We start from the raw sequence: 15,635 nt of genomic DNA on the forward strand, positions 1-15,635 counted from the left end.
ACCCGGAAATTTCGCTCCAGGTTGCCGTGGTCCCGATCTGAGAGATTCCCGTTCGTTTCCCGCACCAGAAGAGAGGAGGTGGTACCGAGAGAGAGACCAGGAAGATTAAGCAACATCGTAACCTCAAACAACTTCACTATACAATGAAATTATCTGCAGTTATACCCTCTCTAGAAATCCACTGCTTCACGATACTCTTGGTAAGCAGTAATATCCGAGACCTGGCAGAACCTTGAAACGCTTCGTTCTTCGGCCGCCTTAAGTGCATCTATGGTTCCTGCGTGTGTGGCCGGCTGAGAGCAGCTAGCCGACGCTGCACGGTGATCTTCTATATCTGTAATCAAGCAGAAAGACAATTACAAGTAATGTGACTTGTACAGTCCTCCAAATGAAATGGCTATCTGTCGTAATTTTGTGGCAACATATATTTGAAGCTGCTGTGGGTTGACATAAATATCCAGGTGAAAGTTTAGCAGCTAATTGTATGCATTTCAGGCCAGATAGCAAACCGGGTGTTCAGGAGGGCATATCGTTATTTATCAAGTACTTTGTTTAACCGCCTACACAGCTAAAATATTGCTATGAAGTAATGATTATGAACAGTGTACCGGGTATATAACCCAGAGACAACGCTAGGTAATGCAACTAGCGAAAGCTCTCTCTAATGTCAACAGCAATTATCTCTGTACTTTTGATGGCAATTTGATGTCTGATCCCGAAGTTCATACTCAACTTTCTGCTTATATTTAAGGAAAGTTAACTTTGGAGATAGTTTTAACTGGCCTTTTAGTATACCCCTTGGTGTTGACTTCTGAAATGTACCGCATGGTTAACGTTTGATTCAGGAAGTATATTATACTGTGTATACTTAATCGTTTCCCCCCAGTGTGCTGGGTGCACGGCAGTTGCTCGGCCACACACGGCTGCACTTAAACGTGGCTTTTAGCTCCGACATGGTCGTCCTGAGAGTGGGCGCCGGCCTCCCGGTCGCTGCCGAAATCGGAGAAGCCGGTTGGTGGATTCCTCTGTTGTGGCTCGTTTCTATTGGCTGACAACCCGGAAGTGAGCAGACACCTTTGCGGCGTGAGGCCGCGGCCTAGGCACTCCGCTGTTTGTGTCGCGCGAGGAGGGGAGGGCGACTCGGGCAGATTTCATGTGTTTATCAAATATATGTTTCTCTCTCCTCCTCGCTTCATAAGAATCGACTTTACGAGAGGAGTTTGCCACATAGCCCACGGGCCGATGACTTGGAGGGTGTCCTTTCTGCTGATTAGTTTCGTCATATTTTAGGTTTCAGGGGGAGAAAGCAAGTGAAATTAAAGCATTAAATTACGTGCAACCTCGTCATTGATTCAGTAAAGAGTGATATGGATACTGTTGGCGTGTTCAAATGACATGCTTATTGGTTTATTTAGCCCTATATGGTTATTTATTTAAAGGTATTATATCAGTTGAATTGCTGAAAGCTCTCTTGTAGGTGCTGAAATGGTTCAGTATGAAATAGTATTTAGCCCGAGTTTCATCTTCATTGTTGAGGATGTATTCTGTTATGTTCCCGCCAATGAGACTCCTGTGTTAGGATCACTGCTTTGCTAAAGCCCCATTTTTTACAGTAGAGGCAATACTGAAAATTGAAAATGTAGTTGTTTTAACTTTGAAAACTTTGTAAAAGGGGAAGCTGATGACTCATATGATCTTCCAGCGTCCATTCAGTGGAATCATTTTTCCCTTACTGGGAAAATCCTTGTCTAGCTAACCTTGACCTGGCTTTTGAAAGTGGTATGATTTGAAATTCCTGCCTCTCAGGTGTATCAGGCTGAACAAGCCGCTGTTAGAAAGCGCCCATTTTGGGTCAGTTGGCAAATCTGGGTGATGAAGTCCTGACTGTAGAATGGGTGCAGGGTTACAGGCCTGTAATGGGGGCTTGTTTTGTAGTGTGTGATTTACAGCCAGGTGGTTCATGATTCCAGGCTGGGGATTGGATGTGAGCTGCTGGCGGGAGGAACATGCTTCTGGGAAGGAGGCGGCACCAGTAAGCCGAAGCATCTCGGCACGCTGGGCTGGATGTGCCATGTGGGTTTAGCTCAGCCCAGTTAGAACGTGAGCAGAATTCAGCTGGGTGCCGTTCTGGGGGCTGTCCGGTCCCTGCATTGCGTGATCTGCTTCGGCACCTGTGGCCATGTTGTCGTGTCACACGCGTCCCTGTGACAGCTTGGACGTAACTGGGAGTTTGCAGCGCTTGCACATCATTACATATGTAAAAGTATTTCCCCCAGACTCATGTCAGCAGGTTGCCGCAGTTGAAATGGAAAAAGCAGCGAGTCTCCGGTGTTCGTCTTCAGTAACGGGATTAGTGTGTTCGAGCTTGTGGTCCTTGGTGTCCAGTAACCTTCTTTTTAAACACCCTTGATTTAAGGGTGTCAGACGCTCTGTCTGAGCAGCAGCCATGTCTAAAGGTGGCAGCTGACTACTAAATGGGGGGGGGGGGGGGGGTCATTTGCATGTTTCCAAGTTAATTTAATTTAGCCATCCAGACTATCGTCTAGGGCAATGTTTCTCAGCCCAGTAGGCAGAGACCCCAAGACAGTCCATGTTTTTGCTCCTTCCTAACATGGGTTGCCTGGGGGGGTCCGAGGACCCTTTTGAGAAACATTGATCTAGAGTGAGAAACATTGATCTAGAGTATATCTTTGCATCTGGCTGTTTCTCCAGTTTTATTCGGCTCAGTTACAGCTCCTCCTGAAGGTATGACAGGGGTGGTTCATTCGCACAGACACCCCTTAACCTTACTATGCCTGGAATTTAGCAGTGGAGCAAGCATCTGCTTTGCTTTGGGTGGATGGACCCTGCATTGTGAGCTTATGTTGTGGTCCCTGTAAAAATGAAGGTCTTGGTGATAATTCTGGGCCATCTGACCAATGGAAGAAATGCTACTGAAGTAATGACAGCCAGCTACATTAAGCTACTGGTGAAAATTGTCTAGCAGCGTGACACTACGCATAAGTTTTTTGTGCCCTGCTGTAATATTTTGCTCTTCATGCCTCCGCACCTAGTTTTGACTCCATTGTTTGGGGTGTGTCAGACCAGTTAAACTCTCTCTGTAAGTGAGACACAACCGGGTAGCCAGAACGTTTGGGGTGAAGGCCTTGAGGTGACCTATTTCATGCCTTTGTACCTTTAACCGGCAGAATCATGTTTCCCCTGCTTCAGCAGGTTGAACCTTGGCCAGGTAGCCGGAGGGTGTAATTTAATTAGTCATGTGGTGGGTTGGGGGAGCCTCTGCCCGCCTCCGTCCGTCCGTCTGTCCCTCCGTCTGCCTGCCCGCCCCCGTGCTGCTCGTTCCCTCCCTGTGTATGCTTTGCTCATCGCTGCTCTTGCAGGTGGGATCCACCAGGACCCGATCCTGTGTGTGTGTGTGTGTGTGTGTGTGTGGGTGTGTGGGTGTTTGGGTTGGCCAAACATCCGTGACTGCTGAACCTGCTTCCTGCAGGGCGTGTTAAGCTTCCCGAGGTACCGGTTAGGTTTGCAGCTTGGGAGTTTCTACAGTGACTGCGCAGCTGGTGTCGGCAGGACCTTCAGTGAAAAGTGCTGCTGCTCTGAAGCATGTCGCTGTGCCCGTTCGGCCGGTCCCTTTCCCCCCTCCCTGGCTGTGTGGTGGAGGGGCGTTTTCACCCGCTGTGTCATGCAGCTTGTCGGGCGCCTCCTCTGTGCTGTGTCTCCTAGTAGTACCTGGACCAGCAGGCCACCCGTCACCTCTCAAAGCATGCGCCACCAGCCAACTGCAGCTATTTTCAGTCCCCCCCCCCCGCCATGTTCTAGTGTGGGGCCTCTGGGACAGTGGGGGGGCCGGTGTACTGTGGGATTGAAATAAGAGCTGCCCAAAACATGTGTATGTAACTGCCTCTGTGTGCCAGAAAGGGACTTAGTGTCACCATTTCAGGGCTGTGTAGGGCCTGGGGCAGAGATTAGGGCCAGCTGGCTGTAGCCGGGTGACTCGGCCGTGTTTGATTAACATGGTAAACGTGACCTTGTACCTTTAAACGTAAGATCCTGCTCAGTTGAACGCTGCATAGGGGCTGTAAAAGTTATCTGTAAACAAATCAGTCATTTTAACCCGTGAACGATGGTTAAAGCCCAATGATGCTTTTCCACTGCCACCAAGAACCGAGCCCTACCGCAAACTGCCGGTTTTCCATTGCAGAGTATGCGAGCCATACCCGAGCTGGTGCCAGCAGGGCTGAAAACGTACCAAACCGAGCTGGTTGTGGCACCACCATCTGATTGGTCAAAACCGGTCAAGATACCGGTATTCTGCCCCTGGCTGGATCTGTGTTGTAACTAGTCTTTCTTTGCGGTACGGCCCGGTTCCTGTATGCCAGTGGAAAAGCGGCACAAGAAATTGTTCTGTTACACCTCTTAACAAGATTCTTCTCGTTGTTGCTTTTCTGTGTAAGCAGAGAAAATTGCTTTTAAACTGAGCCTTACTTTGATGACGTCAGTGACTTTAATAGGAATCATGTCGCGTACAGTCCTGTTAGGAGCAGTAAACATTTTTTAACTGAATTGAATGAGGACACCCCCCCCCCCCCAAACACACTGAAATTGCACTTTTGTTACCTGGCTGCTTCCTCTCATCTGCACCCTGCGAAATTCCTGCCTCTGACTTCCTGTCCTCACCTACCAATGAGCTCTCGCCCGGTTTGCGGTAAGCCGGCTTGGTGCTGGGCGGGCGGGGGGGGGGGGGGGGGGGGGGCTGCTGCATCAGGCACCTGTGGTGCCAGGTCCTCTTGCCAATGCCGGTTCAGTAACAGTTACAGTATGTTTGCCTCAGTACAGCATGTTTGCAAGAATTGAGGGACAAAGCAGTTTGCGGCAGAACCAGGATCAAGATTTTGAAATGTCAGATTTGCTAAGAATCCTAAACTGGGAACTGACTCTCTGACTCTAAGTGACAGTCAAGCAGCTCCTGGTAAATGCTGTAAAAATATCACGAGCACAATATGTTTTTCTTTTTTGTCTGTCAGGCAAAGCTGAGACGGACGGTTTTGTGGTCCATCACCTGTGGCAGATGTTAAGCCGTCGCCTCTTAGCAAGTTAACACGCTGTCAGCAGAATGAAGAGTGTAAGGCAGTAACAAAAAACACAAGCAGACCCTGGCATCCAAGGTCTTTTTCACATGCCTTAGAATTTAACACGTAAAATACTTGCTTAAATATCTGGTCGCTTTTTGATGCGTTTTGTTACGCAGAAAAATTCCAAGATTCCATTTCACTATATTACTCCTCTTAATTTTTCCTTGAACGATTGTCTTTTCCCATCTCTGTGGAGACATTTACATTTATTCATGTACCAGATGCTCTTGTCCAGAGTGATGTGTAGGTGAGGCAGGCAGTACATTAGAATCCTGCTGCTGTCGTGGAGCCTCTGCTCAGGTACCGGGGCAGCTAGGCTCAGCTTCCGATGGCTGGCAGGTAACCAGCTTAAATTTTCTGCAGCTCTTGTTGAACGAAAGGGCCACGAGGACTAGAGAAGCACAATATAGAAGAATAGTGTGTCCAGTGAGGCCAAAGGTCCATAACTAAGGCGTAGGTGCAGATGGAGAGCAGGGCGGCGGTCGGATAAGCCGGCGGAGGTGCGCGGATGTGGAGAGGCAGGCCTTCGCCACCCGCATGGAGAAAGGCTGCTTTTATTGGATCTGACTCTCACCTGACCTGGGCTGTGTGACCTATGGCAGCGGGCTGATGGCGAGACCCGGTACTTTGCGCTGTCCTTTAATGCTCAGTTATATCCAGTATTGCAGCAACATCGTCTAGCATACGAGAAGCTAATAAGACTATTCATTGACCAGAAGTGAGATTTTGATGTTGGTGGTCTTTGTACGATTCATGTACCATGTATGTTCTTGGCCACAATGTGGTTCTGGAGCTGAAGTGGGAAGGGCAGCCTCTGAAGGGCCCTGCTGATCGCTGTGGACGTTCCGGCAGGTGGGGCTGCGGTATCGGTTATCAGGGTGAGACGTTTACAGTAAGCTGCACGCGCAGTACCTGAAATATTGCTTACCGGAATGTTGCCGTCATAACTGGAGATGCGACGGAGGCTTCTGGAAGATTACACTACCACCCCCCCCCCTCCGCCCCACCTGCATTTCAGCTTCTAAATGGCTTTTGGGTTGCTTTTAACCTCCAGGTGTGGTTCGACATTTATGTACCATGTCCCCCTGCGCTGCCTCGTCTCTTGCGACCCATGCAGCGCCCTCTGGGGACTGGAGGCTGCAGTTGCACCTTGATTGACAGCCTGCCAGCTCCACAGCACCTGGGGGACGTATGAGCGCACGTGGGTGTCACGGGCCCCCATTTTTGAATGCGTGTCCCAGGTTAGTCTAACAGTCCCTGGTGAGCACCCCCCCCCCCCACCCCGGCCTAAAAGGGGTGCTAAGAATGGGCTTAAACTGAGTGGGGGAAAAAATAACAAAGTAAGTTTGCTGCAGAGCGTGAAGGGCGCGGGACTGAGTAAAGGCTGCTCGTCACAGGATAAGCGGTCGAGGTTTAGAATCACTGTGGTTTCGGCTTTTCCTGAGGGGCTCTCTGGTGCCCCCACACTGCAGTATCCAGTTCCTGCTGCTGCAGAACAATCCTGTTCTAAATTAGTTATTTCATGTTAGTTACTGTTGTTACTGTGTTGGTGTGAGATCTACACAGTTTTTTTTCTTTTTCTAATGTGTTATGCCATTGAAACCAGTCAATACAATAAGGCCTTTCTATCAGAATCACTTCTCAGTGTGCTCATTGCTGTCCTGGTCACATGGAGCCCACGGTTTCTCCCTATTGGCTGATCTGATTGCTGTCCTGGTTACATGGGGCCCACGGTGTCTCCCTATTGGCTGATCTGATTGCTGTCCTGGTTACATGGGGCCCACGGTGTCTCCCTATTGGCTGATCTCTGGCACTTCTCTCCCTCTTTAGGTTACTTGGTTTAGCACTCCGGTTAGAAGTGAAGTAATCACTCTGGATGGGGGTAACATCGATGACATCTTGAGTAAGTGTTGAGGCATGCATCCTAGGAGGCTGATGTTAGGGTGATGGGTGGTGTTAGGACAGCCCTAACATCTGAAGCCACTGAATGTCATTCCTTCCGTTTCTTCAATGCAGTTCGGCGTTACACCCTCATTTGAACTGACATCTTTGTTGTTCTTTCAGACAATGCTGGTGTGGCTTTAGTGAATTTTTATGCAGACTGGTGAGTACTAACCTCCTCACATCCTCACCGTGGAAGTTAACGCATCCTGCGGTTATTTTCCCCGGATTGTCTTTGTTTGCCGTTTAAAATCTCACTGGGAAGCTACAGGTTTCCACTTAACAAGAAAACGACTTGTGTGATTTCACGTAGTTCCCAGCTTCAGCTCAGAGGTGCAGTTCCGCCCTGTGGAGTGCCGGGGGGGGGCGGGGCTTTAGTTACAGCGAACCCACGTGACCAAGAGTGACCTTGCCTGACCCTGAATGACCATGCGTGGCCCTCTTGTGACCCCGTGTCCAGGTGCAGATTCAGCCAAATGCTGCACCCCATCTTTGAGGAGGGCTCTAATGTGGTTCGAGAAGAGTTTCCCGATACCAAGCAGGTGGTGTTTGCTCGTGTGGACTGCGATCAGCACTGTGAGTCCTCACGCACACACACACCGGCGCGGCCCGCGGCCGCACTCCGCCTTTGAGATAAAGGAAATTAAACAGAATTATTGACGATCTGCGAGGCGTTTGATGGCTAATGACAAAACGGCGTCCCCTCTGAAGGCCCCAGAGGTTTAAAGCCCCCCAGGGATGGGCCAGGAGCGGGGGGTGGGTGGTGGGGCTTAAACACCTGCCGTAATGAGGAAAGAAATTACTTTAGAGCGTTTTGAACCCTCTGCTGGGGGTGGCCTTTCATCGCTGTGGTGCGTGAGCTCGGTGATGTCAGGCAGGCAGCGGGCAGGTTCTCTGCAGGCTTCTTGTGGGGGACACGGCAGACTGCTGGCCCCGTTGCCCCGGCGACACCCATTTGCAGCAGCCTTAATTAGTCATATCTGATACTCAGCTGCCTCACACAGCTTGCTCATTTTCTTGACAGTTTTCCAGGTTTTTTTTTTTTTTGGGAGGGTGGCAAGGGGGGTTGGTCACTCCTCTTATTCACATAATCTGTATTACTGGGTATAATGGGGACCAGACTCTGCAGAACTTGCTGGTGGGTTCTTGCAGGTACCATGAGCCTCTGATTTTTTTTTTTTGACCGAAAAAAAACGCTAAATGCCGTCCATCCATCCATCCATCAGTTACCGTTTATTCAGTAAAGGTCTCCTTAAACCAGAGGCCTCAGAGGTGACACTCGGTCCCTCGGGGATCAAAGGGGCTGCTCCATTCAGCCGTTAAGTGGCCCTGCTGTCCTTCACACTGCCTCGGCCTGGCGGATGATGTAAAGCACGTCTCACGCCGCAAACGGCCGTCTTCAGTCTGCCTCCCTCCCTCTCTCCCACCCAGCCGACATCGCCCAGCGCTACCGCATCAGCAAGTACCCCACCCTGAAGCTCTTCCGCAACGGCATGATGATGAAGCGCGAATACCGCGGCCAGAGGTCTGTGTCGGCCATCGCCGACTTCATCCGGCAGCAGAAGGTCGACCCTGTGAAGGAGTTGCAGAGCCTGGAGGAGGCCACCAGCATTGATGTGAGAAGCCCGCGGCTCGCTGCGCTCAATTCATCCCTTCAGTGTCTGGTATACGGCGCTTAAGTAGCCTTGCATTTGTTCATGCTTGGTGCTTGATATGTCAGTGGAGCGTCCAGAATTCACATGCTGGGAAACGGGAATGGAATTGGCAGCCTGAGGGCGTTTAACATACAAAAAATATCTGCCCTCAGAAAGTAAATGTTCTGAGGACAGAACGAAAAATGATTGGTTCAGGGAGAAAAACAAACAGATTGTAGAGGGGGTGGGACCCAGACATCTGATTGTTTGGACCCACCCCCTCTACAATCTGATTGGTTATCTCTGGGAACCAATCATTTTTCCTTCTGCCCTCAGAACATTTTTGCGGAATTAAAACTCCCATGAGCAAATTGGCAGGAGCCCAGGATGCTTTCCCTTACAGAATTTGTTTTTTCTTCCAATTCTGACCTCTCACAGCGGAGTAGGAGAACCATCATAGGCTACTTTGAGAGGAAGGATTCTGAGAACTACAGCACGTTTGAGAAGGTGGCCAACATCCTACGAGATGACTGCGTCTTCCTGGCTACCTTCGGGTAACTGCTAGGTCTTCCGCCTGCCACCATCTTCTTTGGGTCGGGCCAGTGTGGTCTGATGTGATCTTGTCTTTTCCCCAGGGAAATATCGAAACCAGAGCGCTTCAGCGGAGATAACATGATCTATAAACCCATCGGGGTGAGTTCCCCAGCCTATACCGTCCCAGAACTTTTATTCTCCCATTCAGAGCAGAGAAGGCCGGTCAGAGCTCAACCAGTCAGCGCTCACGTTTGGGTAGCTTATGTAAGGATGCACCGATCCGATACTGATATCAGATATTACTCCAATACTGACACGAATAGTTGGATCAGGTAACAGTGACAATAGGGCCGATCTATGGGACCGAGGTTCAATTCCACGTTATTGCATGTTTACGTCCACATCTGCATATTAGTTCACCACAGCATGGAGGGAGCTAAAACGTCAGCAGTTTGGGAGGTAGTTCACGTTTGAAGTTGTCACCCCAACTATTTCTACGGCTGCTTCCAATATCTGCAAAGCTAATGTTTCGAGGGGGGCAGCAGCACTGCAAATTATAACACAACTAACTTATGGAGGCTTGAGTTGTATATATCTGAAATATTTAATAGTAGTAGGTTTGGGCGATACCTAATTTTTCGTAATATTCAGACATTATACAGTGGAATACGGAATTTCATTAGCATTTTGAAAAGTAACACTATTCTGTTATTTTGAAATACCCCAAGATACAGTTTCATTGAAAGGAAAGACCTCGGCCTGCTGTGTAACTGTTATGCTGCCTAAGCTCAGTTAGGAATATCAATTTTACTAATAAATTTGTTTTCGGTTCGTAAACGTGAAAATAATGCCTTCAAGTGCAAACGTACAGCTCCAAGCCATGCATTATACGTTGCAGTGATTCTTGGATAACAGGATGTTTATTGATATAGTCCCAGGTACCCAATCCAGACACACAGGTGTATTAAAACATGGCAAAGCGGCCTGAAAGCTGCATGGATCCAATGCGACAGGAACTGGCACTGATTGGGGGGCAGACGGGTAGTCGCAGGGAAGATTGTGTTAACTGTAACGGTGTTACTCCCAGGGAGTAGTACAGTGTCTGACAGACTCCCGCTCTTTGATGAGGAGAAACGCTCTGAAATGGCCCCCATCTCTCTGGTTTGAGCTCCGTCTTTCCCTCCCTGTCCACCCAGGACTGTGTTTTTTCTTTCTCATCTCTCCCTCCCTGCCCCCTTTCAGGAGAGTGTTCCTGATATGGTATACCTGGGCTCCCTCACCAACTTTGACCTGTCGCACGCCTGGGCTCAGGACAAGTGCGTGCCACTGGTGCGCGAGATCACCTTTGAGAACGGCGAGGTACGTAATGGAAGGGCGGGGTTATCGGCTGGTGACGGGCCGCCCCATTGGCCGACGCATGCACGCCGTATTGCTCATCCGCAGATCGATTTTTGTTTGCCGTGTCCTTTGGCGCTCGGAGTCCCCTCTGGAGGCGGCGGTCCCTATCGACCCGCTGCCGGTGTGCCGGTGGTATCGGCTCGCCTGCCTTTGTGGCAGCCTGGGCTGTCCTCTGATTGGGTTCTGTTCTCACAGGAGGTTTTGAACTGACATCGCGCCCCCCCCCACCCCATCCACAGCGATCAGTGTGATCTGGCCTGGAAGCCTTTCCCCCTACCACAACCCCCCCTACCCGCCTAGAGGAGAGTCAGGTCCCTTTGATGAAGTTGTATTGTTTTGTGCCTGTGGCCAGTGTGCTGGTGGTTGAGGTGGGGTTTATGAAGAGGGGGTTGGGTCATCACTGACAGTGCTGTGTGGTGTGTGTCCCCCCCACCCCACGGATAGAGAGGTGATTTAAACCGTTGTGTTAATCTGTTAGCCTGATCATTAGTGTGTGAATGTGATGTGGGGGTCACGGCTCATCCACGGCAACCTAAAGTGTACTTTTCCCACAGTGCCTTGGGGGGAGGGGTGTCCTTTTGTATACGGCGGCCAGGGGGCGCCAGTTTGCTCCCTCCGGCTTGTTTGCCCATAGCACCCACTCGGGCCTGCTCACCAGTTTTTCTGTCGCCTGGCAACAGCCAGTCCAAACACAGGCCTCCCCGGGGAGCCTGCTCGTATTTTACTCACGGTGTTTGCCGCCTGTACCTTAGCACATGGAAGGATCGTGTAGCTTCCTTATAGAACTGGCCCAGTTACAGCAGCATGGCTGTCTGCTGGCCCGTCCAGTTCACTGCATTCCTGAAATGTTATAATTGCAGTGTAGTTACAATGTATCAGTGTAGTTAGTGTGTCACAGTGTAGCTGTTTACTGCTCACAGGCCACTGTATTCCTGACACGTCGTAATTATAGTGTAGTTACAGTGCACTGCATTCCCGGCATGATGTAATTACAGTATAACTCAGTGTTGCTGTTCACTGCTCACGGTCCACTGCATTCCAGACATCTTGTAATTACAGTGTCGCTTACAGTGTAGCTGGTTACTGCTCACAGTCTACTGCAGCTATCCTTACTTACTGCCCACTGCACTCCTGATATCATAATTAGTGTAGCTGCCTCTGCTCACCCTTCAGTGTAGCCAGACCCTTGCTGTAAAGTTATCTCGTGCCTGTAATTGTACCCGGGACCTGGCACAATGTAAGTGATGTAATATGGGTGGGCGGGGCTTCTGACTGTGAAGCTGTGGAGTGTATGTTGGTAAAGTTGGGCCTGACGCTGTGACGGTGTGCGGAGATATGCTGAGGTGTCTGGGAGATGCTGCCGGTCACATTTCAGATGGGCAGGGGACAGGTTGGAGGTCAGGTACAGTGTTTCAGGGGCTTGACTGAGGTGCCAAGGGCATGAACAATGCAGCACTATTCCTGTTTGTTCAGTACAGGATTACATACTTGTAAATGGATGTATGGAGGGTTGATGGTGTTATGCGGATGCGCGCTCGCATACGAACTCACACACACGTTTGTATTCACATCTTTGTGTGGACCCTAATCCCAACAATGACACCCTTAACCCCTACCCAGCCCTAACCTCAACCACAACTAACCAAACAAAATACAAGATTTTTGCTGTCACAGGTTAAACACACAGACACACACGGTATTCCATACATATCTCTAGCTAGTGCTCCTTAGCTCATCCACTCCCCCTTCTGCCATAGGCTTAAATTAACATTCTCAAAAATTCAGAGTCATGTTTATGCGCATGAATTCCTGGTGGAATATGACCCGCATGGGGGGTGATAAAGGCTTTTAGGGCAACCCGGAGGTGCGCGTGGTGAACACTGGCCGTGTTTCAGCGGACGGTACGGCCGCATCGTCTGGGGATGATGAGGGATAAAGCCGTCAGTGACATTAAGCATGTCCATGCTTATTACCCACGGACACGGTGTTTCTAAACGACTGCATATTATAGACAATTAACTGATACAGATGTAACATTCAAAGATATTTAATTATTTACCATCCGCTAAAGGATTAAGCTCAATTAATTGGAGATTAGAACATGGTCTGTTGAGGCTTTTAAGCGATTAGCCATGTGGCGATGGAGAAGCTGGTGTCGTGAGTGCCGGAGACGGACTGACCGAGGCCTTGTGGGGGTGTCTACAGGAGCTGACCGAAGAGGGGATCCCGTTCCTCATCCTGTTCCACCTGAAGGAGGACCACGAGAGCTTGGAAAGGTTTCAGCAGGAAGTGGCCCGTCAGCTGATAAGTGAAAAAGGTACCAGTGGGTGGGGGCACGGGTTTCATAATCACTAGGGGGGGGCTGCCCCAAGTATGCTCTCCAGAAGGTGGGTGCCTTTCTTGTTTTCACTCACCCCGCCATACCGGTCCAGGTTCCATCAACTTCCTCCATGCCGACTGCGACAAGTTCCGACACCCCCTGCTGCACATCCAGAAGACGCCAGCGGACTGCCCCGTCATCGCCATCGACAGCTTCCGGCACATGTACGTCTTCCCGGAGTTCAGCGACTTGACGTAAGTAGCAGCCCCCTTAAGCACCTCCTATCTCTCTTTGTCCCTCGCTTTAAAGTAAAAATCTTTAATTAAAAGCGAGATGGTGTCTGTGCCCATTGCCTGATGGGCCTCAGCCTTCGCTTAATCATGGCTCAACAACTGGCACCCCTGGGGTCTCCCTGCCCGCGCCGGGCACCTGGTGATTAAACACCAATTATGATGACCGCCGCTAACCAGGACCTGTCATCAGGCGGTCCTGCAACCTCTGGGCTCCCCTCGGAAACGACCCATTCAATTAAATCAGGTCCTTGAGCGCATAGCAGGTGCGTCTTCGGGTAGAGGAAAATTAGGAATGCGGGGGGGGGGAGGTGGGGAGGGCACAGATTACTTATTTCTTAATCACTCACTTTGTACAAATGACAGTGCTTGAGATGCTGCGTGTCATCAGTACTCCTACATTTCCTGGGTTCGTTCTTGCTAATTGTCAGCCATTATTGCAGGCAGGGGGAGGCAGTCGTGTCCTGACTGAGATCCGAAACTCACAGGTCTGCAGCTACTTCAGTTCTGATGAAAGTGGTGTGACCGACCTGTTAGCAACGACCAAATAAATTCATCAGTTTCTTCTCTGCTCGGTTGGTGATGCTGCTTCATCACTGCACTGTCACCGAACCCTTTAAAATCTGCCCTCCTTCTCCATGTTGCATTTAAAAACCACCTTTACTTCTCAAGGGACAGCCATCAGCCTTTGTGACTGCATGTTGGTGTCACAGGGAAGAAGTTTCTAGTGAGGGCTGTTTAATTCTGCTTGTGGGAACCCTGGTTTGGTAGAATTAACTGGAACTCTAACTCGCTGAAATAGGCGCACCTCGGCCAATCACAGTGGAAGTGAGTCAGGCCACCTAACCCAACAGCAAACCCAGTCCTTGAAACATCGTGGATCGAAGAACAAAGAAGGTTGTACGATGGAGAAGTTGTGCAGATGAATATTCAAGCGTGGGCAGGGAGGCAGCCGGGGGGGGGGGGGGTGGTCGGGTGAAGAGAAATGACGGCGCCGTATTGATGCCATTGGGCCGTGTTAGACTTCCCACATCACCCATTTTCACAGCGCTTTGCTGCTGGGGGGGGGGGGCGGGGGAATCGCCACGGCAGCAGTGAAACAAGGTTCTGTACGAATTGCGACAGCGAGCCATTGTTCCTCCCAGCCGACACTGGCTGACAGCTTTGTGCCCTGTGGGCCCCCCAGGCAGGTGAGGTGGATCAGGAGAAGCCCCTCTCCCCCACAGCAGCATCTCTTTGGTGATTATACACTCGCCTGACAGGTTATAGATAAAACAGATCGGTGAGTGCTGGCCGCTGACAGCCAGATGATTTTGTTAACGTGTGTGTGTGTGTGTGTGTGTGTGTTCGGGGGTTGTGCTGCAGTACAGATCGATCGTTTCCTTTTGTGTTTATCTGCGGAACGGCGGCAGGTGCCGCTGCTCCTCTGAGCCGCCGTGTTGAGACCCGTGGGCAGGTGTCCCGTTCGTCTCTGCTGCCAGGTTCCGATTCCCCTGCATCATCTCTGCAGGGTTCCGGGCAAGTTGCGGCAGTTCGTCCTGGACCTGCACTCGGGGAAACTGCACCGGGAGTTCCACCACGGCCCAGACCCCACCGACACCACCCCCGGACAGGTGGGTGACCCCGTCTCCCTGGTAACCTAGGCACCAGTTCCCATTGAGAGCAAGGTTCACTAAGGGGGCACAATGGCTTCTTCCTGTTTTCAGGAGGACAGCAGAGTGGTACAGAGCAGCCCCCCCGAGAGCTCCTTTCAGAAGCTGGCTCCCAGTGAAACCCGCTACACTTTCGCCAGGGACCGGGATGAGCTGTAGCCTTCCTGTGGACACTGGGACGGATGGACCGGCGGGAAGGAGGTCTCACCACAGCGGGAAAGGGGAACCGTCCCCGCCAGGGAAGGAAAGGGCCCTCTAAGCACATCACAGCAACGGGAATAACCTATATTTTCATAACTCTTGTGTGTACAATTTTTATTTTGGATAATGAGGAAGAAACAAAAACTTCTGGGGCGAGGGCAGAGGAATAAGGCCAAAAAAAAAAACAAAAAAAAGAGAAACCATTTTTACTTTTATTTTTTTGAGCTTGTAAATATGTCTACGCGGTGGGTCAGTTTCTAAGCGATCATCATCTAAATGAAATGTCACTTTTTCCCCCCCCCCCCCCCTCCTTCCCCATTTTTTCCCTCCCCCGTGTACCATCACATTTTTGTAAATTAGGAAAAAAATAATGGAGCGGGAGGAGACTGGGTCTGGGGGGGTTGGTCTTCTGGAGACAGTAGGAAGGTCATGCCCACAGAAAAGCTTCTCAGCCCATAGCAGGTCTGGTTCTGTGGTTGGGAGGAGGGAGGGGGGTGGGTGGGACTGGGGGATATTCCACGTTGTCTGAACTG

At 50.5% G+C, this 15,635-nt stretch overlaps 1 protein-coding gene across 2 annotated transcripts; it reads left to right on the forward strand.

Moving 5' to 3' along the window:
• Positions 1-15: 15 nt before the first annotated feature.
• erp44 (endoplasmic reticulum protein 44) lies at positions 16-15,587 on the forward strand. 2 transcript variants are annotated; one of them, XM_023814927.2, is made up of 12 exons: positions 16-200; positions 6,963-7,035; positions 7,197-7,236; positions 7,534-7,649; positions 8,505-8,689; positions 9,146-9,261; positions 9,343-9,400; positions 10,484-10,600; positions 12,845-12,956; positions 13,072-13,213; positions 14,760-14,862; positions 14,956-15,586. In XM_023814927.2, exons 1-12 carry the CDS (start codon positions 144-146, stop codon positions 15,058-15,060), a joined length of 1,224 nt encoding a protein of 407 aa, XP_023670695.1. In that variant the 5' UTR covers positions 16-143; the 3' UTR covers positions 15,061-15,586. The 2 variants fall into 2 exon arrangements, with proteins under 2 accessions (XP_023670695.1, XP_023670704.1); XM_023814936.2 differs by lacking the exon at positions 16-200 and having other exon boundaries at positions 6,957-7,035; positions 7,540-7,649; positions 14,956-15,587.
• The last annotated feature ends 48 nt before the right edge of the window (positions 15,588-15,635 follow it).

Source organism: Paramormyrops kingsleyae, chromosome 9 (genome assembly GCF_048594095.1).
Source record: "Paramormyrops kingsleyae isolate MSU_618 chromosome 9, PKINGS_0.4, whole genome shotgun sequence".
In the NCBI taxonomy this organism is placed as follows: Eukaryota; Metazoa; Chordata; class Actinopteri; order Osteoglossiformes; family Mormyridae; genus Paramormyrops; species Paramormyrops kingsleyae.

What these genes read in the sequence shown, in the direction of transcription:
- erp44 (XM_023814927.2), top strand. Translation starts at nt 144, where the DNA reads ATGAAATTATCTGCAGTTATACCCTCTCTAGAAATCCACTGCTTCACG. An exon ending in GTGAATTTTTATGCAGACTG is followed by an intron (nt 7,237 to 7,533) that starts GTGAGTACTAAC and finishes CCCCGTGTCCAG; the next exon opens with GTGCAGATTCAGCCAAATGC. An exon ending in AGGAGGCCACCAGCATTGAT is followed by an intron (nt 8,690 to 9,145) that starts GTGAGAAGCCCG and finishes GACCTCTCACAG; the next exon opens with CGGAGTAGGAGAACCATCAT.